At 31.7% G+C, this 26,950-nt stretch overlaps 1 protein-coding gene across 1 annotated transcript in view; it reads left to right on the forward strand.

Moving 5' to 3' along the window:
* Positions 1-26,950, forward strand: part of LOC113367845 (basement membrane-specific heparan sulfate proteoglycan core protein-like) — a 144,517-nt gene that overhangs the window by 1,753 nt on the left and 115,814 nt on the right. The window contains exons 2-20 of the mRNA XM_026609422.1: positions 109-233; positions 1,922-2,185; positions 2,343-2,490; positions 6,873-7,024; positions 7,090-7,267; positions 7,455-7,603; positions 7,667-7,926; positions 7,988-8,321; positions 8,381-8,531; positions 8,599-8,782; positions 10,602-10,871; positions 12,255-12,400; positions 13,008-13,019; positions 15,008-15,355; positions 15,439-15,627; positions 15,689-15,824; positions 17,602-17,732; positions 17,801-17,961; positions 21,330-21,498. Of these exons, the coding sequence (XP_026465207.1) occupies positions 109-233; positions 1,922-2,185; positions 2,343-2,490; positions 6,873-7,024; positions 7,090-7,267; positions 7,455-7,603; positions 7,667-7,926; positions 7,988-8,321; positions 8,381-8,531; positions 8,599-8,782; positions 10,602-10,871; positions 12,255-12,400; positions 13,008-13,019; positions 15,008-15,355; positions 15,439-15,627; positions 15,689-15,824; positions 17,602-17,732; positions 17,801-17,961; positions 21,330-21,498 (3,507 nt within the window). The remainder of the gene's footprint in view (positions 1-108; positions 234-1,921; positions 2,186-2,342; positions 2,491-6,872; positions 7,025-7,089; positions 7,268-7,454; positions 7,604-7,666; positions 7,927-7,987; positions 8,322-8,380; positions 8,532-8,598; positions 8,783-10,601; positions 10,872-12,254; positions 12,401-13,007; positions 13,020-15,007; positions 15,356-15,438; positions 15,628-15,688; positions 15,825-17,601; positions 17,733-17,800; positions 17,962-21,329; positions 21,499-26,950) is intronic.

The raw sequence follows: 26,950 nt of genomic DNA on the forward strand, positions 1-26,950 counted from the left end.
TGCTAATGTCAACACCATTGACATAAGTAAGAATCTTTTTCGCTATTTGACTCCTGAAAAACGCTACAACTATTCACATTTAAACATATTATTTTGTTATCTTTTTAGATGAAAGTACTACTGTTACTTTTTGTGATACAGCAACTACATTGCGTCAATTGCAAATTGATGATTTTGTATATAATGTGACTGATAATGTGACAAGAACTGATTTTTTGCAAAAGTCAAATGAAGTATTTGAACTTCTATATAAAAACATCATATTGTTTAGGAATGCACGAAAATTGCTTGAAAAACAATTTGCAAATAATAGCTTTGGCTATGTATGCTTTGTGTGTGATCGACTTTGGTTTCAAAGAAACTTAAAAATATCAAATGATGCTCAAAAACAAATGCTTAATAATGGTTTTCTGAATATAATATTCATGTAAAATTCCCACTTTGTGTAAATTTAACGGGTTTGTATTTCCACCTATACTAAATTATCTACCTAAACTAGATACTGTATCTGAAAGGTTAATTTAACTTAGGTTGTGTTTCATGCAAATTAGAAGATTGCGACATGCAAATGGACAATTTGGAATAATTGGCCAAATTATAAATGTGCTTGTTGATGTTAATAATATGATTAATTTATTACCTCGTAATATTGATGGTGGTGATCATTGCATTAACGTTCACATAAAAAAGAAAATGATTCATAGATCGAGCTATGTGCAGGGCTTGATAAATAAAACAAATATAAAAGTATGGCTTCAATTTTTTAGACAAGAGAGATATTACAGCTGTGAATGAGATTATATCGTCAGCGAAAAAGTAAAAAATACAAACAGTAAATGAATGTATGTTAATTTTAATTATATGAAGTTCTTCAAACACAATTGTTACAGGATGAGTTAATTTGTTTAGGCGTTGTTTAATATAATCCACTGTGTGAATGAATATTATAGAATTTATTAATCAGCAATTACTTTAAAATGATCATGTCATATTTCAAGTACGACTTTGATTACATTATTGTTTGTAAATATTATTCATATTTTTAACCCTCCGTCGGTCGGCGTGGTCTGGCCAGACTTTTTCGACTTCAATTAAAAAAAAAATACTTATAGTAATCCTATCGACCTGAAATTTCTTGACTTTTCCTAAAATTTCATTAGCTGCCGATCAATGAAAAAATCAGGACGAAAAAATGTACAGAAGGATAATTATAAGGATATTAACTTTTTTATACTTCGAACGGACGGAAAGGTCTGTCTAGACCACCCATACATTTTGTATGAAATATACGCTTTTTCATGGTGTTTTCTATTCAAACTGCGTTGTTTATATTCTTTGCTATGTGTTCTAACATGAATGTTAGTATTTTCATGACGAGAGTTTCTTGAAAACCTACCAAACTTATTGGTAATCGCAAACACTGAAAATCGGATGAGTAATGCACACATTCATTTCAAAGGCGCCGAAAAAGAATAAATATTGTTTTTCATTGATTCAAAACAGAAAAATTAACAAAAAAAGCAACGATTTTTTTATATTTCTTGATTTTTTTATATAATCGTTAATACATAAGACACCAAAAACTCATTTATCCCATATAAATGCATGTAAAATGAATGGTGGTCCAGCCAGACCTTTCCGACCGTTCGAAGGTGAAAAAATATCCGACCGACGGAGGGTTAATGCAATCATAAATATATAATTTATAATTTATCATTATAGAAATGTGTGCAATGGTTGACTTGGCACTAATAAATGTGTGCATCACGAGTGTTACCATATTACTAATAAACATTATTCAAAATTGTTATATGATGTATTTATTTTTACTTAACTTAACTTTGCTACTTTGTACAGTAGCAAATAAATTTTACTTCAATCGTGTGTGATCCTTACGCGCACTCTTTTTTATTGTTTCTAGACCTATGATGTACCCTTGGTAGCTGCTCAGTGGCGCACAATGACCCATCATTACCCAAGAACTGCGTCCAGATCTGATCTCATGGGTGCTTTGACCAATTTAGAAGTAATTTTAGTACGTGCTACCACTTCTGAACGTATGCGAACAGCTTGTATTAGTGATGTTAAGATGGATCAAGCCGTTACCAGATTTACTGGAAGAACCAGCTATAGGCCAGTCGAAGTTTGCAGATGTCCTGCTGGATATCAAGGAACCAGTTGCCAGGTAGTAAAATATTAGGTTGTCAAATATCTCCCTTCCGCTTTTTGCTCTTGGTTTATAATACAAAAAGGCGGAAGGGAGATATTTGACAACCTTATATATAGTTGTGTGCAACAGTTTGGGTAATACAGGTTTTGATTTGTGTTTTTGGTTTTTGTAGAGTTGTTCTACAGGATATTATCGAGATGGTACAATGTGCAGACAGTGTCCATGTGGACCCAACAGTGATTCTTGCTCGGCTGAACAAAATGGCAGAGTTAGATGTCATTGCAGTCATGGATACAGTGGTGAAAGATGTGATGTATACGGTAAAATGAATTAAATAATTAAGACTAAAAATATCATATTGAATTTAGAAATTGCTTCGCAATTCGGTGATGGCTGATACTTGGTGTTGGCTTCAATATTTTGATCCAGTAAAATTATTAGCACTAAATTAAAGGCGTATTCTAGTGTAGAGCAATGAATTTTAGGTCACTTCTAAAGTGTCGTGAAAGAAAGCAATGAATGTTTTTACTATCCATTATTTACCGCTTGCCTATTATTATTATTAAAATACAATACAAAAACTAAAAAATAAAAAAGTTGAAAATTGAAAAAACTAGCAGCTGATGAAGTGGGGGGTCTCAAAAAATTGGCACCTCAGTCTTGACATGATTTCAGCCTTCCTAGCTATCCCAAATAAAAGCAATAAAAAGATTATTAATCTACAATGATGTCGCAATCGCCAGAACTAGCGACGAGTTAAAAAAATTTTGTTTACAAATTGGCGACTGGTTGAAAAAAAAGTGTCTTTTTTACTGTTTTTCTGAGTTTTTCATTTTTTTTAATAGTAAAAATGGAATTTGGGGATGATGCTTGTTCGGGCTACAGATAGGTCTATAAAAAAGACTCTCTGAATATTTCAAGTGAATCGGTCGAGTAGAACTCGAGAAATTGTGTCAACAGTACTGAAAAAGTCTGTTCTGAGAAAATAGTCCAGTCATTTGGTCGATTTGCCGGTACAGTACTCCGGGAATTCTGAAAATTGGTAATCTTATAGATTTCGACGTGTTCTTTACGAAAATCAACTTTGCCACCTCAAATTTGAACGGCAAGTTGCCGCTATATTGGAAAAATGGCTTCAAAAAACAACTTTTTTGAAATATCTCCTTTCTGGATTATTTTACGACAAAAGTACATATGTACGAATTAAACTAGATAAAATTTTCTACAATTCTTTAGAAAACCGTTTTATTGTAAAATTGATAGTTTGAGAGTACTGCCGCCTCAAAATCTTAGTACTCTCCGCCTCATTTTATATTTATTACATGCTCTCGCCGTAGTATCAAATCTCTCCATATATTTTATGACAGCACTTTGAACTTGACCACATTCTCTCCAATAAATAAATATTTTCAATGTTAAATTAAGCGAATAAGTACTAGAAATAAAATAATTAAAATCTTTTTCTTTTTTTTGCTGATTTTTTAACACTTCAAGTTACTTACTTATAGCTACTTTGCCATTGAAGTGTTAAAAAATCAGCCATATATGGAGAGATTTGATACTACGGCGAGAGCAGCAAAGACTTTGAGGCGGCCGTACTCTAAAACTATCAATTTTAAAAAAAAACGATTTTCTAAAGAATTGTGGGAAATTTTATCTAGTTTAATTCGTACATAGATACTTTTATCGTAGAATCAGCCAGAAAGAAGTTATTTTAAAAAATCTGAAGTTTGACGCCATTTTTCCAATATGGCGGCAACTTGCCGTTCAAATTTGAGATGGAAAAGTTGATTTTTGTAAATAGCACCTCGAAGTCCATAAGATTACCAATTTTCAGAATTCCTGGAGTACTGTACCGGCAACAGCCTTTTTTGCACCAAATGACTGGACTAAAAACGCATTTAAAGTTTTGCGTGAAGTTTTTTTGCTGTCAAAGTCATAAAACGATATGTCATGATTTTTTTATTTAATCTGCTATTCCTGCTTTATGCATCGGACTTTCTTCTACTTCAAAAAAACTATTTTCTGCATTTTTCTCTTCAAATCGAGCAGTTCTAGCCTCCTTTGAAGTGTTGGATATACTTATTTCAGATCGTTCATTGTCTCGTCTTAGGACAAATAAATGAGTTTCTGGCCCAATTTGCATTACCATAAGGGTCATCATTTTTAAAATCGGAAAGAAACTTTCACTGCAAACAGCAATAAATGTTGCTTTTCAATTACCCGAGATCGGGAATGAATATGTTTTGGCGCGAAAATCCAAATCAACGAGTTTAGAGATTCATTATTGTTCTGAGTTTCTGAACCTAAACATCGAATTAATAATTCATCTGACGATAAACTGTCTTAAATTGGTCTAATGACTTCCTAATGCCTTTTGTCCGATTAGACCTTGGCAAACCAGTTTGGAGATCGGGTCAGTAAAATGCCTATATCTCCGAAAATAATTCAAACTTTTAAAACCTTCTCGTACCCTTATTTTTAGATAGTTAAACTTTAACAAAATGAAACAAAAACTAGTGGGGTGGGTGGCATCGTGCCTTAAGGCAAATTGCTAGAACTTCCCGTACCGTAACGAAATGTTCGAGGAATACTGAATGTTTTCAAATAGATTATTATAAATATTGTAACATATTGTCTAATATTTATAAGAATTATATAAACTGAATTGCAAAGTTGAAATTATTTGTTTAAAGTATATTAGAACTATAGTCAGAATTGAAAATAAAATCTGAATTATTTTCGATACACAAAAAATTAAAAAAAAAAAAAATAAATAAAATTGAATTGAAATAATTTTTTTTTTCCAGAGTCAATTATTTTGTTAAGACAAGCAGAAAGTTCTTTGAATCATTCAAATCGGACGCTTAGTTCTCTCAAAAACTGTCACTTTTTACATATTTAGCTCCGTATCTTCGAAATGGCTGGGCCTGCCTTTGCCAAAATCTAATAAACACTTCTCCTAATCACTCCTAATTGAATGTTTATTAGATCATTCAAATCGGATACTCTGTTCTCTCAAAAAAGTCGATTTCTATTTTCTGCACTCTTTGCTCCGTATCCTCGGAACGGCTGGACCTGCCTTTGCCAAAAACTAATCAGTTCTTTTCCCTATCGATAGGAATCGAATGTTTTTTGAACCATTCAAATCGGTTGATCCGTGCGCCCGGAAACGTGACTGGAAATTTGTATCCATACATACATACACACACACATACACATACACATACACACACATCCATTTTTTCTGAGGTATGCCAAAATGTTCAGAAACCTTCAAAACGTCGAGAAATGTAAAAATTTTCAATTCCGATTTTCGGCCCATTACAATAACTTACCCTACGGGAAGTTAAAAAAATCGATTTTTTTGAAATTCTACACTAGAATACCTCCTTAAATATAAATCAACCTGCTGATTTTAATTATTTTGCTGCAAATATGCTTACCACATTATTATTTATGCTTATATTAATTTGCATAACTCATTTTACTCACAATCCTTTACCCCCCCTTCCTCCTGGTCACCAACAATTTCTAGGTGGTTTATCCATGGAACTGTTGCCTCGACACGTTGCCAAACCTGCAGGAACTCCTGTCAGGTTCACCTGCAGGTACAGATCAGATCGTCGACACAGAATCGAATTTTCAGACCCTCAACCAGAAGGTAGAAGATGGGCCACGAACAATCTGCAATACTTCAATCCTGCACCGAATGAAGGCTGGGCTCATGGTGCTTACAGGGACTACCCTACGGTTGTCACTTGGTTCCCTAGAATTGTCACTTGCATTGTCAGAAGTGAAGATAATGGTGAAATATTGGGCACTATAGGAAGCAAGGTTGTGCCACTTGAAGGTCGACATAATTGGGGACGAAGTCCTGTTAACTGGTTGAATTTTTATGGCGATGATAATGGATCTACTGGTCATACTAATTGGACCAGTCAACCTCGATGGACAAACCAGTACAACCACACGTCGCATCAACCCTCGTATAGTCGTCCAGGCTGGTTCGACACTCATCAAAATCGATCTTCAAGTCAACCGAGATGGCCAGATAGACCACGACAACCTCCATATACTGGATCAGACTGGCTGGACACTCACTACAACCAATCCAATACAAGCAATCGACCATCTTGGCCAAATCGGCCCAGTTACCCAGACAATCAATATAACAGATCTAATAATCTCAATTATACTTCTTGGTACCCGAATTACCAAAATTCGGCCAACTGGACACGTCAACAACCATACAGATCTTTTGGCTATCCTGATTCTTCCTGGTCCAGAAGAGGAACCTATGATGGAAAAAATGCCTATGGAAAATTAAGAATGGATGGTTATCCTGGTTGGATTGAAAATCCAGATGGTAGTTGGAGACGTTTAGGTGTGCAAATTAAAGATGAGATTTCTGGGAAACTTCTCTGTTGAATGTTGGGATCTATGATAATTGAAATACTCTTCTGATAATCTTGTTCTATTTTTTCGGGAAAATGAAAAAAATTGTGTATAACCATCTTCAGCAAATTATCTATTCAACACTTCCTTTTCCTATCAACCCTCACGCATGCTTTTCTTATTTTTTTTCTCACTTTTTTTTTAACTTTGCATGAACACTTCACAAAGCTTACCACAAACTTATACTTCCAATATTGTCCTGCACATATATCCAAGTTTATAACTAATTTCTATATCTATTTAGGCGACAACCAAGTTCTACCACCAGCACCAGAAGTTCCACCACCACCAGGCAAACCAACAATAACTGTGTACATTTCTGAACCAACTCTGCAAATTGTAGAAGCTGGTTCTACAGTCAGATTACATTGTAACGCCAGATCCCTCACAGATCACGTAAGAAAAAAAAACAATACACCAGAGACTTTTGGACTTTAGTTAATTTTGAATTTCTTCTATAGTCTCCTCTGGTTGTGACCTGGGAAAAACAAGGTGGAGATTTGCCAAGAGATCGTGCCATGGACGATAGGAGAGGAATGTTGGTAATCACTGATGTCCGGGTTTATGATGCCGGAGTTTACGTCTGCAGAGCTTCTGATTCTTACAGTATTGTTACTGATACTGCCACCGTCCAAGTTGGTAAGTAGACAATGAATCTTGGTGCAAATTTTAATTTTGGTATAATATTGTTTTGGTTTGTGATTGCTTGCATAAAGGATTGTCTGCAGAAATTGTTAACGCACCAGGTAATGGAAATACGTTACTTGGACTGCTAAAACTTTTGGAAGTTTTGCCAGACTTTACATAACTTTGTACTTGTTCTTAGGTAATCAGGGATCACCTCCACACGTAAGTTTACCAGCAGATTTGTACGTCAACGAAGGCGAATCAGCAAGATTAAGGTGTGACGTTCAAGGCAACCCTAGACCATCCATACACTGGAGCAGGGATGACGGCTTACCATTTAACCCATCGGTACTTAAAAACCAACACATCAATCCTTACTACTAAGTTGTTTTTAACCATATTTTTTTCAAGGTGCAAGTTTTTGAAAACGAGTTGATAATCTCAGGAGCAACCCCACATGATTCTGGTAGATACAGATGCACAGCATCTTCTTCAGCTGGTACCCATGCTGCTGTTACCCAAGTCCAAGTGCAAAGGGCTCCTTCAGGAGGTTCAAGTGAAGGTTCCATTGTTTTGTGGATTGACAGGCCGGAATACAGAGGCAGACCTGTCCAGGAAGTCGCTCTGAGGTGCAGAGGTGGTGAGCAGGGCAGACCTTACGAATGGCACAGGTATGAAAAATTGTAAGGCTTTATTTCAGGGTTTGGGGGTTCATGGTTTTTGTTTTCACAGATACAACGACAACTTGCCACATTACGCTGAAGATAGTAGAGATGGTGTTCTTGTGATCAGAGATGCAAGACCAGATGACTCAGGATTATACCTTTGTTCGCAAACGACGCACGAAGGCAGATATTTGGAAGCTAATGTGACTGTTGTTATTAACAATGAGAGTGGATCTGGTATTGATTCAGGTTCTCATTATCCACCAAGCCAAACAAGACCAAGACCAGAAGTTCCTATCGTATGGGTCGGAGCACCAAGACACACTGTACACCAAGGACAATCTTTGGAGATCTTGTGCGAAGTTAAAAACAGTCCGCAAGCCAATATTAAATGGACCAAGGTAAGACCAAAATTATCAACACTACCAAGATACATCATAAAATTTGTTTGATCTTTCAGTTGGGAGAATCAATGCCAAACAACGTATACCAACGTGGACCATACTTGCATATCAATGACTGCCAACCTAGAGACGGTGGTGTTTACGTATGCTTGGCTGTAAATCCTGATGGTGTCAGTGCCCAGAACTCAACAGAAGTCTATGTTGAACGTCAGTAATACTATACATACACGAAAAACTTGCTTATTTGTAAACGTCTAAATTTTTATTTATTCAGGTTTGGAGTTACCTCAAATTCTGATCCATCCAGAAGGCGGTTCACACTTAACCAGAGTAGGATCATCAGCAATGCTGCAATGTCAAGTAACTGCAGGAACCCCTGAACCAACTGTCGAATGGACTCGAGTAGATCGAAGGCCACTTGGACACAATGCTGAAATAATCCAACCAGGAGTATTGAGGTAAGGGATAATTGACACCAGCATCAATAGAATTTTTGCAATAAAACTTCTTTCGGCGCGACGTGGGTGTAAATCCGACAAATGCAACGGAAATTGTTACGGCAAGGTCAAGTGAGAGTCATTCGCTCTCGATGATATGATTTCTATACGGGTCGATTCTGATGCGTGACTTTATACGTGCATACGTCCATCATACGTCACCGAAAACGTGAAGCATATTGTTCAAATATCCGGTGTTATGTCAAAACTTTTTAAGGTTAAATAAGTGAGTTAATAAAAATGTCAGGATCGGAAGAATATTTTATCCCGTTCCTCATAAATAATTGTAGTGCAAATAATCGCAAATAATGAAACATTTGAAAAATCTGCGCTGCGTAAGAAATGTAAGTTTATTGAAGTAATTTGTATTATTCGAGTTTTTCGAGGTTACTATATACCTTTGAGATCATTACTAAAATGGAGAATTTTATTTTCATTTTTATAAGCAAGACAGATAGTATAGTTGCTCAAAGATTGAAACTGTATCGTTAGTCAGTTACTGCCAATTTATTAGAAAATCTTGAGCCCGGTATCAATTTAGATGTTAATTTTAACAACATTGACATAAGTAAGAATCTTTTTTCGCTATTTGACTCCTGAAAAACGCTTCAACTATTCACTTTTAAACATATTATTCAGTTATCTTTTTAGATGAAAGTACTGCTGTTACTTTTTCTGATACAGCAACTACATCACGTCAACTGCAAATTAATGATTCTGTATATAATGTGTATATAGTGTAAAAAGAACTGATCTTTTGCAAGAGTCAAATGAAGTATTTGAACTTCCATATAAAGACTTCAATTTGTTTAGAAATGCACGAAAATTGTTTGAAAAACAATTTACAAGTGATAGCTTTGGCTATGTATGCTTTGTGTGTGATCGACTTTGGTTTCAAAGTTACTTAAAAATTTCAAATGATGCTCAAAAACAAATTCTTAATAATGGTTTTCTGAATATTGATTCAAATAATCAGGTGCGATGTCAAACTTGTCGAAAGGCATTAAATTCGGGTAAAATTCCCACTTTGTGTAAATTTAACGGGTTTTGTATTTTCACCTATACCAAATTATCTACCTAAACTTAGATAGTGTATCTGAAAGGTTAATTTCACCTAGGATGTGTTTCATGCAAATTAGACGATTGCGACATGCAAATGGACAATTTGGAATATTTGGACAAATTATAAATGTGCCTGTTGACGTTAATAATATGGTTAATTTATTACCTCGTAATATTAATGATGATTATTGCATTAACGTTCACATAAGAAAATGATTCATAGATCAAGCTATGTGCAGGGCTTGATAAAGAAAACAAATATAAAAGTATGGCTTCAATTTTTTAGGCAAGACAGATATTACAGCTGTTCAAAGAATGAGATTATATCGTCAGCGAAAAAGTAAAAAAACACTAACAGTCAATGAATGTATGTTAATTTTAATTACATGAACTTTTTCAAACACAATTATTACAGGATGAGTGAATTTGCAAAAACAATATTTGTTTAGGCGTTGTTTAACATAATCCACTGTGTGAACGAATATTATAGAAGTTATTAATCAGCAATTACTTAATTTCTCTAATGAATGTTTATTTCTAAATGCTAATTAGAATGACAACCCGATCATGTCATGACTTTAATTACATTATTGTTTTCAAACATGATAAATATTTTTAATACTATCATAAATATATAATTTATAATTTATCATTACATAAATGTGTATATTGGGTTTGACACTAGTAAATAAAATAAAATTTTGTATTTCTTTACCAGGTTGCACAGTATAGTCCCAGAAGACGCAGGATCCTACCTTTGCAGAGCATCCAACGCTGCAGGATCAACCGAAGCCTCAATTTCCCTAGAAGTCCAAGAACCACCAAGGGTAGTCATCTACCCTGATCAACGGGAACTCACAGTCTCATCAGGACAACTTGTGACTTTAACCTGCACATCCCAAGGAGGAAGTCCCAGACCAGAACTTCGCTGGAGACATCATCCCAATGCTAGAGTCGAAGAGGACCATGAGAGGAGACATCAAGCAGGGTAAATATAATCGATAGATACCAAATTGATGAATGTTTACATAATTTTTTTAATTAACTTCCCGAAGGAGAAATTTATGTTTTCATCGAAAAATCCGATTCGCTAATTTTATGTTTTCTCGACGTTTCAAGCCATTCTGAATCGAATGAGACCAAATTTGGAAAAAGTATGTGTGTGTGTGTGTGTGTGTGCGTGTGCACCAACAGATTTTTTGCCGTAAATCGACGTTTTCTCAAAAACGGCTGGACCGATTTCAAAAATTTAAAAGCCATTAGATGTATCTCGATGAGGACTATCGTTTCTGCCGGGCCGTTTCTTTGTAAATTGCAGAAAAGTGAAAAAAATTTTGTCCACGTTTTAGCCCGCAATTCTGAATCGATTCTGAAAATTCAAAAACCGTTCGATAGATATTGGTTGGGAATCGTGCTGATTAGTTTTTGGTGAAGATCGGCCGGGCCGTTTTCTTGTAATAAAGTTTTTAAAAAAAAAATTTCGACGATTTTTATGATTTTTTTTTGACGGTAGATACCATAGTTTTCTAGGTCATACTAAAATATTACGGCTCTACGACAACTCGTTTAGCTTTAAAAATTCGTCAAAGTTTGCAAAAATTGGTATCGTTTTATTGACATTTGTCAAAATGAGATCTTTGATCGACGTTTTCTCAAAAACGCCTTAACCGATTTCAGAAATTTAAAAGCCATTTGATGTATTTCGGTGAGGACTATCGTTTGTGCGACGATCTGCCAAGCCGTTTCTTTATAATTTGAAAAAAAGTGTTAAACTTTTTGTCAACATTTAAGCTCATTCTACCGAATCGATTTTAAAAAATCAAAAACTGTTCGAAAGATATTAGTTGGGAATGATGATACTGATTAGTTTTAGGTGAAAATCTACCGAGCCGTTTTCTTGTAATTAATTGTTGAAAAAAAAATTTAAGCCGATTTTTATGGATTTTTTAGTGATATATATCATGGTCTTATAGAACTTACTGAAATATTACGGCCTTACGACAAATAGTTTGATTTTAAAAATTTATCAAAGTTTGAGAAAATAAGTAGTTCTTTTGAGATTTGTTAAAATTAAAATTAGACTATTAACTTGGTATAATGATAGAGTACTTGGTCTTGAACATAATAAACCATTAAAGTCCCGAAAACTGGTTCAATTATATAAAATTTGCTTTTAGAAAATACTCCGAGTCAAAGTGTTCATTCGTTTCAATTATGTGTAATAAATCCACTCGAAATACTTTTAATGACTCATAAATTAATTTATTTTTTATTGATTAAGTCGATTATTTAAACATATCGGGAAGTTCATGTAACTTGCCTCAAGGCTAAATACCAAACCAACTAGTTTTTTTTTTTTTTTTTTTATCAGTGATCGTGTAGAGTTGATAATCAGGTCTGCTCAGCCTTCTGATGAAGGAGAGTTTGTGTGCACTGCTCATAATGCTGCAGGAAGCGATTCTCGTACCATTAGGCTTATCGTAGGACCGAGGAGAGGTGATATTCCTGACAACCACGGTAAGTTGAGGATGACTATTATGGGCATGCAGAATTTTATACGATGAGAAAATTGATATGAAGCATGTATCGGGGTTTAATTTAAAATTTAAGGAAAAAATAATAATTGATGTGGATCCATTTAGATTGATCGATAAAATCAGTTCCTGGACTTTAGTCTTCAAAGTGAATTAATTTATAATTTTTATTATTTTACATATTGTTTTTAATTTAATATTTAATATTAAATTTTTATTTTTTATTCAGAATTAAAGTTACATTTGTTCCAACATTTTTCAAATAATAATATGTTCTCATGCTCATGCATAATGTTATGCTCATGCTAACCGTTTATATAAAATCATCAAACAGTTTTTATGAAGCATCAAAGAAAAAACTTCCCAATTTTTTTTATTTAAAGATTTTCAATGAATCTTGCTTACAATTTTTTACCAATGTTTTTGCATTGAAGAAAATATACATATATCATATATAATTTATTTATTTGTTACTAATTGTGTTGTCATGTTATGCTTTTAATATTAATAATGTGTTTTGTCCTTTTATGCTGCTTTTCACAATTGGATCAAAATTATATACAAAAATGCAAAAAAAAAACAAAATGCAGTGAACGCATCAGGTAATTGATATGTATTAATTAAACACTCTTAATTAAATTAAATTATGCACTTTATTAACTTACAATATAACATATTAACTTTTTATAATTATAACTTTAATTGCATGCCTTAAAGTTTGCTCTAGTTCTGTTTATATTTTTCATACTATATATTGTTTTTAATATATTTAATTTTTATTTATTTTATTCTAATTATATTTCTTATTATATTATATATTAAAATAATTACAATTAATACTTGAATAACGATTGTTTATTTAGATAAACTTGAGTAATTTTACTTAACTTAACTAACTTGCGTAACTAAAACGTTTTAGTTACGCTCATGTTACGTAACATAAATGTTTATCATACCTTAAAGTTTGCTTTTAATTTTTTAATATTTTTTATACTTTATATTGTTTTTTTTAATATTAAGTATATACATTGATATCCAATTAGATCTTTAGATAGAGTTAGTTTAATTTGAGTTTAAAAAAAATAATTTGAGTAATTTTGCTTCTAGTTACGTTTTTGTTTCGTAAAATTAACATTTATAATGTTTATAGTATATTGTTAGTTTTTTAATATCCCCATGCTTTATATTATTTCTTTATATTCAATAGTTTAATTTATATATTAAAATAAATAAAATTAATTCTTAACTAGAGACAATTTAATCAAATAAATTTGAGCAATTTTAGTTCTAATTCCAGTTACGTTCTTGTTTCGTAACATTAACGTTTATCATTTTTAATGTTTTCCTGTTACGTTTTTGTTTCGTCACATCACTGTTTATAATGCTTTAAAGTTTTTTTTAAATACTTTTTAACACAAAATAAATAATTTCAATTTTAATTAATATATTAAATTTAGGCATTTTATACGTTGTTACGTTTTTGTTACATTAACGTTTGTCGTGATTTTTATGTACAATAAAATTTATCCAAATACAATTTATCCAATTAGATAAATTTTATTTTAATTACGATTAATCAAAAAAATTCTGATGTTAAAATAAACTATTACGTTCAATAGAGTTCCATTTGTTACGTTGCTGTTTCGTATCTTTAACGTTTTTTGTAAAAATATATATTTTTAAATTATTATCAATCGTTTCCAATATATGTTTTATATACTATAAAATTTACCCAAATACGAATTATTCAATTTGATAAATTTTACTTCTAATTACGATTTTTCAATAGAAAATTCTGAAGATAAAATAAATTATTGCGTTCCATTTGTTACGTTTCTGTTTCGTATTTTTAACGTTTTTGTGAAAATATATATTTTTAAATTATTATCAAATGTTCCCAATATGCTATAAAATTTATCATAATACAATTTATTCAATTCGATAAATTTTACTTCTCATAATTTATTAATAAAAAAAAGTTAAAATAAATTATTATTTGCAATTAAGTTCCATTTGTTACGATTCTGTTTCGTATTTTTAACGTTATTTTTGAATACATATATTTTTAAATTATTATCAATCGTTTCCAATATATGTTTTACAAAGTTAAAACGTTCTAACAAAATTAAAAAGCTTTGAAGTTAAAATTAATTATTACGTTCGATAGCGTTCCATTTGTTACGTTTTTGTTTCGTATTTTTAACGTTTTCTGTGAAAATATATATTTTTAAATTATTATCAATTGTTCGCGAAGAGGGGAAAATTTTAAATATATAATATTTTACATTTTTATAAAAAATATTTCTAAACATATTTTATCCGAGAGACTGAATTTGAATAACTTCTCTTTAGTTACGTTTTTGTTTCGTAGCATTAATACTTTATATTAATTAATTTTATACAAATTATTAGCATGAAACTAAGTAAACTAGTGTATATGCATGTTCTTATTTTTTTACTATTATAGAAATAACATTTACAAATATCTGTTGCATGTACTGACTATATCACAAAATATTTTTTTTTTACTATAAAAATTTAAAACTTTCACTCTAAAGATTAATTTTGCATGTAATTCAAATTCTTGTAGACAACGAAATCCCACACGAACCTGAACATGGATACGACCCCTACAGACCAGAAGATCCATATTACAGACCAGAAGATCCTCACCACAGACCAGAAGATCCATACTACAGACCAGAAGATCCTCACTACAGACCAGAAGATCCCCATCACAGACCTGAAGATCCTCACCACAGGCCAGAAGATCCTCACCACAGACCAGAAGATCCCTACTATCGACCAGAAGATCCCAATTACAGACCAGATGAACATTATCCCCATGGAGGATCTGAACCATACCCACCACCAATGCAACAACAAGAACTCGAAGGATATTTGAATGGAACTGTTAATATGACCTGCAGAACAGTCGGTGAATAAAAATAAAAATTATAGACACAAATTAGTTTTAGCATGGGTTGTAGTTTTATTGGTTTATTTGTTTTTTTCTGGTAGGATCTCCACATGTGATGGTCCGTTGGCAAAGATCAGATGGACGTCCCTTACCAGCTCATCATGCCCAGTACGATGGTGTCTTGACTCTGCAAATGTTGCAATTTGAGGATGCTGGTGACTATGAATGCGTTGGTACAGGACCCAGAGGAGAGCCTAAGTTTAGGGTGCATACCAGGCTTACAGTATACGGTAAATAAAATGGATAATAAACTTTTGGTCGATGTGGTTTTGATGTTTGGTGTTTTAACAGAACCTTTGAGACTTCATCTGGAACCCTCGAAACAAATCGTGAAACTGGGACAGGATGCTCAAATTTTGTGCTCTGCCACTGGAAGTCATCAGCCTGTACATTTGAGATGGGAACCTGTCGATAGACCAATGCCAAGGTAAACTAGTGGTGTATAGCATCGTGTCTTAAGGCAAATTGCTGGAACTTTCCGTGCCGTAATGAAATAATCGAGAAATTTTGAACGCTTTTAAAAATATTATTACAAATACTGTAACTTTCTTTATTTTTGCTATCTTGTTATATCTGAGCAAATCAAATGTAAATCGTAAATGAATCAAATTTATCTCTAGAACATTAACACCAATCGTCATTTTATTTCGAATTCAATTTAAAAAAAAAAAATAGTTGCCTAATTTACACAAAATTGGAAAAGTGGTCCCGTATAGTCACAGTCTAAACGCATTTGCAAATAATTCTGTACGACATTTTTACTTATACTGTGCTTAGCTTGGCGGCATTTTCACATTTTTCAATAGTTTTCAAAAAATTGGAAAAGAGCTACAGAATATACAGTCTAAACGCACTTGAGTAAACATTTGTACCGGAGTGGCGCTTGGACTGTGCTTAGCCTGGGTATTTTTTTGAATTTTTTAATCCAAAATTACAAAAATATTTTTTGAAAAAAAAATTGGAAACAAAATTTTTTTTCCAAAAGCAATTATTTTGTTGAAACAAGCAGAAAGTTTCGTCGAACCATTTAAATCGGACGCTTAGTTCACTCAAAAATTGCCATTTTTTGCACATTTAGCTCTGTATCTTCGAAATGGCGGGGCCTGTCTTTGCCAAAAACTAATCACCTCTTCTCCCAATCATTACAAATTTAATGTTTTTTAGATCATTCAAATCCGATACTCCGTTCTCTCAAAAACTCGATTTGTATTTTCTGCACTCATTGCTCCGTATCTTCGTAACGGCTGGTCCTGCTTTTGTCAAAAACTAATCAGCACGTCTCCCTATCAATAGGAATTGAATGGTTTTTAAACCAAGCGACTTTTGACACAAATTTTTACTATAATATTTTTTTCAAACATTGATGAATTTTTAAAACTAAGCTACTTAATAATATTTCAATATGTTCTATAAGACCGCGATATCTATCGCTGGAAAGTTTCATAAAAATGGTTCAAATTACAAAGAAACGGCTCGTCCGATCGTCGCGCAAAACTGAGAATCAATAGTCCTCATTGAGATACATCAAATAGCATTTAAATTTCTGAAATCGGTTCAGGCGTTTTTTGAGAAAATATCGATGAAAGATCTAATTTTGAGAAACGAATTTTCAAAATTAAACGACTTGTCGTAGGGCCGTGATATTTCAGTATGATCTAGAAGACTATGGTATCTACCGTCGAACAATCATAAAAATCGTCATTTTTTTTTTTTAAATACTTTATTACAAGAAAACGGCCCGGCTAATTTTTACCAAAAACTAATCAGCACGATTCCCAACCAATATCTTTCGAACGGTTTTTGAATTTTCATAATCGATTCAGAACTGAGGGCTAAAACGTAGAAATTTTTTTCATTTTTTGCGATTTACAAAGAAACGGCTTTACCGATCGTCGCACAAAACTGACAAACGATAGTCCGCATCAAGATACATCGAAATTTTTAAAATTGGTCCATCCCTTTTGGAGAAAACGTCGATTTACGGCAAAAAATCTGTTCACATACACGCACACACACACACACACATGCACAATTTTTCGGGAGAAAACATAAAATTAGCGAATCGGATTTTTTGATGAAAACATAAACTTCTCCTTCGGGAAGTTAATTAGCAAAGTTAGTAAGACCAACTGATTTGACATTTCCAATCTTATACCAAAAGTGTTTCAAGGCTCCTGTTTGTAAAAAAAATATTTCTATTCTAGATCTGTTATCACCAGAGAAGGATACTTGCAGTTCAACAGAATCGAGTTGCATGACGCCGGCAGCTACGCCTGTATTGGCAGAGATGCTCGTGGATCCGAAGCCCAAAGCACTGCTGTAGTTATTGTACAAGGTAAATATCACAAATTTCATCTAATCTAAACATCCTGATGTGCTCACATTTGTTTCTTCCATTTACAGATAGTGCAGCTCCTGCACCACACCCAGGATACCCTGGAGGCCCCAACGACGTCGCTGGGTACTTCCCAGGAGGCACCAGAACCCAAACAGCCTACGTAAACTCTAATGTAGAATTAAGATGCGAACTACCAGCTGCCACATCATACGATCACACACCAAATGTAAATATACAATAAATATGTAACTATTATGTCCCTTCCAATGATTGATATTATTGGCTGCAAGTGTATCCTCAAGAATTCAAACATATTAGTATTGACCGTTTACGTTTCTCCTGATGCATCTATTGAGAATTTTGAAGCTTAACTTGATCTACTAGAATCTTATGTTTCTAACAAAAATGTATTAATTATTGGTGATTTCAATGTTCCTCATTTCGATCACTTATCTCATAATCTTACTAATGCAAAATGTAACTTTATCTATAATTTTATTTACTTATTAGTGCAGTAAACGGAGAAGAAAAAAGGGTATAACCTCTGAATTTTTTACTGTGCTCCGAATTGCATGAAATTTTGGAATTAGATTCATCTTACCCTCAAGTTCAAAAGTGAAAACACTTCGGATGACACCCCTTCTCAACTGTGTAATTACATTTTTTTTCAAAATAACGTCGGAAATCGATAGAAGAACTAATTATAAGCAAAAAATGTCTGTTATAGTTTTTCAAGAAAACTAATACTTTTCAAGGTACTGGTCACTAAAAATTCATATATTTTTCGCGTTTTTCTTCGTTTTTTTGCAAATATCTCCTAAAATATACATTTTAACGAAAATCATGTAATGAACAAAATAATGTCAATAAAAGTCTTAATAAATCGGTGTTTCATAAAGTGTTCTAGGAATAATATTAAGCAAGATTTGAAAGAGCAAAGTCGTTTTTTATTTCGTTCAAGATTTAATTGTTGTATTTAAATCCAACTAGTGGCGAGGTTTTACATTTTATGCATTTCGGTGAAATTGGGTTTTATAGTTCTCAACATAATGAGTGCTGTTACAAGTTTTTTGCGTGTAAAATAAGTGAGCTATTATGCAAATAAGAAGCATGATTTTCTTTTAAATCATATAGTTTAATGAGCGCCATTTCCACCAGAATTAATGTAATTCACATTCCATCTAGAATTCACTTCATTATAGACATCTTGATGGATTCTAGCAGATTCACTACCTTATTTTTAGTACAAACTATTTTCAAAAAACTCACGATTTTATAAAGTCTTTTTTTACAAATCGAACTTATTAACTTTCCGAAGGAGAAGTTTGTTTTCATAAAAAAATACGAATTGCCAATTTTATGTTTTCTCGACGTTTTAAGCCATTCTCAATCGAATGAGACCAAATTTGGGAAAAGTATGTGTTTGTGTGTGTGTGCGTGAACAGATTTTTTTTGCCTGAAATCGACGTTTTCTCAAAAACGGCTGGACCGATTTCAAAAATTTAAAAGCCATTCGATGTATCTCGATGAGGACTATTGTTTGTCAGTTTTGTGCAACGATCGGCCAAGCCGTTTCTTTATGAATAGCAGAAAAGTGAAAAATTTTTCACCACGTTTTAGCCCGCAATTCTAAACCGATTTTAAAAATTCAAAAACTGTTAGAAAGATATTGGTTGGGAATCGTGCTGATTAGTTTTTGGTCGAGATCGGCAGGGTCGATTTTTATTATTTTTTTTTTGACGGTGGATACCATAGTCTTCTAGATCATACTTAAATATTGCGGCCCTACGACAAGTCGTTTAATTTTAAAAAAATCGTCAAAGTTTGCAAAAATTAGTGTCGTTTTTTTGACGTTTGTCAAAATTGTAACTTTCATCGACGTTTGCTCAAAAACGCCTGAACCGATTTCAGAAATTTAAAAGCCATTTGATGTATCTCAAGGACTATCGCTTGTCAGTTTTGTGAGACGATCTGCTGAGCCCAAAGTACCGTAAATATCCAATTAAATCCAAATTAACAAACTGTACCACAACTAGTTATTTAAATACAAACTGGCCCACTCCACTATATCTAGTTATTTAAATACAAATCGGCCCACTGTACTATAAATAGTATAAAACTAGAAGCACTTTTGCTGCATTAAACGTAATTTTATATAAATATGTACAATTTCACTGTACTTTATCTAGTTAAATGCGAATTGGGCCACTGTACTATATGTGATATGACACGATTTAAATAACAGTGTTATATCTAGTCAAAGACGACTTGGCCCACTGTACTATATACGTCCAAAAAAACCCAAATTAAACCACTGTACTATAACTAGTTATTAAATTACAAATTGGCCCACTGTAATATGTCTAGTCATTAAAATACGAACTGGCCCACTGTACAATATCTAATTATTTGATATTGCTGAGCCGTTTCTTTGTAATTTGAGAAAAAGTGCTAAATTTTTTATCCACATTTAAGCTCATCCTACCGAACCGATTTTAAAAAATCAAAAACTGTTCGAAAGATATTAGTTGGGAATGGTACTGATTAGTTTTAGGTGAAAATCTACCGAGCCGTTTTCTTGTAATTAATTGTTGAAAAAAAATTGAAGCCGATTTTTATGGAACTTTTTTTGGCGGTATATATCAATGTCTTATACAACTTATTGAAATATTACGCCCTTACGACAAGTAGTTTAACTTTAAAAATTCATCAAAGTTTGAGAGAATGAGTAGTTTTTTTGACGTTTGTTAAAACTAAAAATAGACGACTTACTTGGTATAACGATAGAGTACTTGGTTTTAATGAACATACAGAGCCATTAAAGTCCTATGGAAACTGGTTCAAATATAATAATTTTTGATTTTTGAAAAATTGCTTTTTGAAAATACTCCGAGTTGACGTGTACATTCGTGTTAAATTTTGTGTAATAAATCCATTCGGAATACTTTTAATCACTCATAAATTAATTTATTTTTTATTGATTAAGTCGATTATTTACACATATCGGGAAGTTCATGTAACTTGCCTCGAGGCTAAATACCAATACCAACTATTTCAATTTAGAGGTTATTTCATGGATTTTAGGGTTTTCACGGGGTTGAAAATGATTTTATTGCAAGGTAAATGTATTAAAAAATGTTATTTTTTAATTATATCCTATAAAAACGTGTACTAGCAATAAAACAGCTCAAAGTCCACCTATTTATTAAGTGGTCGCAATTCGAATTGTTTTCATGCTATTCGGAGCACAGTAAAAAAAATTCAGAGGTTATACCCTTTTTTTCTCTCCGTTTACTGCACTATTACCAATATATTTATTTATCAATTTTACAAGCCGTCGGTATAATAATATTATAATAAGGCTTAAGTCAATATTTTGCAGATTTAATATAATTTAATTAACTATTAGCTATTTTATTACTTATTCATTCATTATTTAATTTATTTACTATAAACTTATTTATATTTAGTTAATTTTAATTATTTTTAAATGTAACTAGTTTGTTTGTTGTAAGTATTTTTTAACAATTTAATAAGTATTTTAATAAGCTTTACAATACTTTTATACTTACCCTGTATCCTTTACCACTCCAGGTCCGTTGGGATCGCGAGGGTTCCCGTCACCTGCCACGCGGAAGCGAAGTCCAGGGGGTGACTCTGCGAATGTCGAACGTGCAGCCCCACGACGCCGGACGCTACTGGTGCTCTTTGACCGACCGCGATGGTAAATTGCAGAGGGAATACGTCGAACTGAGAGTCGAACGTAAGTACAGGGCTATGGGATCGATGACGAGCATTTATGGCCGCGGAAATTATGGTAGGAGGCGCGGATATTAGATTCATATGATGTAGGGACAGAGAGAGGAAAGTGAGAGGAAAGTGGTGGTGGTGGTTGGGCTTGGATGATAGGAAATGATATGAGATTTTGGGTGAGCAACTTTTGGCTATGTCGAACTTTAACTTCGAACAGAAATGAACATCGACTTTTATTCGATTTTTTTGTCAGGTCGATCTAATTAATAATTTCTGATAAGTTTGATTCGAATCATGTATTGAATCAAGGTTTTATCACTTTTTTTAGTCTTTATAAAAGTTTGAATCGCTTTACAATTTTTTGTATAATAAATTTTTGTCACAATACATTGGTATTGAAGTTTTTTTCTTTGCTCGTATCCCAGTAAACTACAAAACGTAATTAAAACGTTAATATAACGTAACGGATGTTACGTCAAACATAACGGTTACGTAACCTTGGAGGCACACAGACGTTTCTATTTCCGCCTCAAAAACGTAACGGGCTGTTACGTTTCGTTTTTGTTACGTTTCCAAATCGCGCGAAAACGTAACGGTTTTGTTTTTGTTACGTTTCTAAATTACTAAATTAACGTGTAGGTGTCTTTGATGTTACTTAAAATTTTAATAGAATTTGCTGTAAATATAAAAACGATTTTTTATATTAATTTTATTTTATATTTCAATTAAGAATGTACATAATATATATTTAAATTTACAAAACAACAGAATATAAATTTGAATTTTAAAAATTTGATTAAATTAATATATGTCATTATACCCGTTTGATTTGAATCTTTTAATTTGAAATCTTTTCTAAATATAAACCTTAAATATTTGCTAGTCTATGTATACGATTTGATTAATTGATAGATCCGACTTTGAATTTGAATTTGAATTTGAATAAACTTTTTATCTATTATAGTCAATGGGATTATTTGAATCGATGTTTATTATGAAAATTGTTTTAAAATATATTTCAACTGCCTCCTTAAAACTTTCTTAATTAATTTTGTAAAATAATTCAATTGATACATGAATTTTATTCGAAACAATTTGTTTTATAATTTGATTGATTCGTTTTATAAATTGAACAAATAATTTGAATAATGCTTTTGAATCTTGTTGAATGAATAAATCGGCATTGATTTTTTTTATCTCAGCTTATATTTGCCCATAATTTGTTGATGTAAGATTCGAATCGATTCAATTTTGATTCGAATTTGTTCACAAATAAATAAATATTGTTTTCTTGTCTTTGCTGATATCATTTTATATATAACTTGGATTGGAATTGTTTTTAATTTGAATTATGATTTCAATGAAAGTTTTTTCGATTCGATTTCTTTGTGTCAGGAAAAGTTACGATAGGCGTTTTTATTGCATTAATTTGAAAATTTATGTCATGAGTTTTTTAAATTAAATGTTTTTAATATTATTTGTAATGCATTGAAATTCACATATAAGTTTGATTCGAATAGATTAGATTTATCATTCAAATTGATTCAATTTATAATCTGAATTTATTCGATTTATGACTAGTGTCTATTGTTTTTTTTATTATACGAACTAAAAAAATCGGTTTTGCTATTTTCTTGTCTGGTTTTTGTCTTTATATAAACGTTATTCGAATCGAATCGATTCACGATTCGAAGTGATTCGATTTATGATTCGAATTAAATATAATTTGTTTTATTTCATAAATAAATGTATATTTTTTGTCTTGGCTTGTACTTGTGTATAAATAAGCTTGATTCCAATTAATTCCAATTTTAATTCAAATTGATTTTTGTTTCGAATAAAATTTCTTTTTATTTTAAATATAAATATATCAATGGGTCTTTTTAATTTAACTTGATTCGAATCTATTCGATTTATGATTCGAATCGATTCAATTTAAGATTCGAATCGATTCGATTTATGATTCGAGTTGATTCAATTTTGTTTGAATTTTACTTGATAAATAAATTAATATGAATTTTTTCTGTATAAGCTTTTATTTGTCCAAATATAGCCTGACTCGAACTGATTTGATTCAACTTTTTTTATTTGAATCAGTTAAAGTTTGAAACTTCGTGAATCGACTGCCAATTTTGCTCAAGCAAATTATATATACATATCTATATATATATATATATATATATATATATATTATTGCCACATCTCATATTATTTACAAATTTTTCAATTACAATCCAAGCCCAAGGTTGTTTCGATGCATTTATCGATATATTTGCAAAAAAAAAACGTTCTAAAAATTGTGTCAAACTCTCTAACTATGTATATTATAAATATCTTTAACCTTTTGCATTTAATTCCAATTTTTATTTATTTTGTTTCTGTTTGTAAAATATCAATTTCAACGAAGCTTAGCTGTAGGTCGATAGATGAAAAAATAAATTTTGGATTATAAAGATATATATTTTTTAGACTAAGGCAAAAATTAAATTGCTGCTGATGTTTTTCTCGACAACTATATATAGATATATAGATATATAAATATTTTTGATGTCATTATGAATAAATGTATTTTTATTAGAAATTTTGTTCTTCTGTGTTTTTTTTTCGTTTGATTTTATATACAGGTTGAGACGTCGTTAGATTTTTGCAAATGCATGTTTAGTAGATTAGTCTAACATATATAATATTTTATATAATTTACTCATTGTATTTTTTTTATTTTTTCAATCACTATTTCATACACCACCACAACCACAACCACTAATTGTCACCACGAAAAATCATCATGGACAAATCATTTTATCATCATCGAAATGTCGAATTTGGATTCTGGACGTCTTGGATTGGAATTTTGAATAATAATGGATAATTGGATGGATAATTTTATTTCTTCGTCATTAAATTTTGTTGGATTTTGGATAACAACTGGATCGTCTGCTGAATTATTAATGAAAATCAACTTGGTGCAAATACGAGTATTTTGGACATTTTCTTGGATTTGGACTATTTTTCATCAATTCATCTTTTTATTCTGGATTTTTGAAATTATTGGATCGTACGTTCATGGATCAATCATAAAATCATTGAACATCATCGAAAATCATGATAAACCATCACCAAAATATAAATTTTGTCCAAAACTTTGACATCACCATCATTTTTTGACCTAAAAATGGTTATGGACATCATAATTTGGATATTTTCTAATTCAATATTGTTGGATCCTGGATAACATATTGATATTCTAATGACAAAAATTAACTTGTGATGATTCTTGGCATCACTTTTGGATAAATTTTCCTATTTATTGGATCACACATTGAAAAATCATTGCAAATATATAAATTTTGTCCAAAATTTTGGGATCAACATTGTTTCATCATTTGGACATCATAATTATTTATTTCTGCATTGATATTACTGGAATTCCTGCAAATTGTTTAAAACAATGGCATGATCTGGATCAATTTGTTTTCATTGGATTTTGGAAAAAAATCTTGAAAATTTTCTGGTAAAAAATGGATTTCCTCGATAAAATATTGATTAAAATGACTTGTATCAATTATATTTCACTCATGTCGTCAATATTGGATTAATTTTCCTGTAAATCATCGAAACATCATTGGACATCATTGCAAATCATGAAAAATCATTGCTAAAATGTACAAATTTTGTCCAAAAATTTGGAATAATCATCATGATATGATTTTGACATCAATTTTATTGTATCACCTGAAAATAATTTAAAACAATGACACGAAATGTATCATAAAATTTATTCTGGACTTTGCACAAAATCCTGATAACTTTCTGAAAAAAAATGGATCTGCTGGATAAAATATCGATCAAATAACTTGTATCAACAAAATTTGATTCATGAACTATCTTTTATCATCTTGGATTTTGGACATTTTTCTAAATTACTGAACTATTCATTCATGTATCAATCACAAAATCATTGAATTTATCACAAATCATAAAAATTCATTGCAAAAATATAAAATTCGTTCAAAACTTTGGAATCATTTTCATTACTTTAAAAATGATTTTGAACATCATGATCATTAAAATTGGACATCAACTTTATTAAAACATTGATCAAATTAATTTTTCATGGAATTCTGGATATCTCTCTGGATTTTGGACATATCTACTTAATTATTGAATCATTCATCAAACAAATCATTGTACATCATCACAAATAATGAAAAATCATTAAACAATTCAAATTTTGGACAACTATTCATGGATCAATACAAAAAATCAACGTAAAATCATGAAAAAAACATTGGAAAAACATCAAATTTGTCCAAAATTTTGGAATCATCGTCATAACACAATTTAAAAATGATTTTGGACATCATGATCATTAAAATTGAAAACCAACTTGAATGGAACTTTGATCCAACTCATTTTTAATGCAATTTTGAACATAAATCCTGTAAATATTATTTATATTGAAAAATTTGTTCTTCAATCATAATTTCATCATCAATTCATCATTTAATTCTGGATTTTGGACAAAAATTCTCATTATTGGATTATTCATCGAACAAATCACTTCAATTAAAAAAACAACTTTAAATCATGAAAAACCATTACAAAAATATGAATTATCATCCTATGATTTAAAAATATTTTTGGACATCATGATTATCATAATTGGACATCAATTGTATTGGATTCAATTAATTTTGGATGTAATTTCTAAAATTCACATTGTTGCCTGGACAAACTTGTCTACTTCTGTATTAAATTTGTAAAAAAAACTTGGTGAAAACTTGTATTGTGGATGCAAATTCTAAAAACAAAACATGCAAATGTTGATGGTATCTTTGAAACTTACAAATTTTGCATCAACTCTTACTTCGATACCTAATTTTGGATGCAATTGTTTAAAAAAATATCAATACTTTCATACATCTTCTGCGATGGATTAATTTGTTTCATCGACTGGCCTTTTGGTCTTGGAAATTCTGATGCACCATCAAATTATAATAACGAACATTTTGGAAATCAATGAATTTTGGAACTTTTATGATGCTGAATTTTGGATGCACTTGTTCCAAAAAATGCCAACTTTCATATATGTTCTGGTAAATGATCAATTTGCCTTATCGACTGACCATCAACTTCAAATAAAAACCTTTACACCCACATCCAATTTTCTTCGAAAATCCTCGATCTTTTCCCCTGGGTAAATCACCAGGATCCCCTGGCCAGCAGCCCTGTCCCTTAGGGCCAGTGGACTGTTCAGGAGGTGATTGCAACGAACAGAGACTCCTTTGTGACGAAAGGCAGGCTGAAGAGAGACTTCTTAGGATGAGGCAGGAATTGCACAGGAGACGAGAACAGGCCAGAAGACGAGAAATGGAATTGGTTCAGAGATCGAGACAGTTGGAGATGAGACGACGAGAAGATGTTGCAAGAAGAGATTTCCAATTGAGACATTTGTACGCTTC

The sequence above is a fragment of the Ctenocephalides felis genome, unplaced genomic scaffold (assembly GCF_003426905.1).
Source record: "Ctenocephalides felis isolate EL2017-DRISC unplaced genomic scaffold, ASM342690v1 CF-g0.4_SCAFFOLD_01170, whole genome shotgun sequence".
Lineage (NCBI taxonomy): Eukaryota > Metazoa > Arthropoda > Insecta > Siphonaptera > Pulicidae > Ctenocephalides > Ctenocephalides felis.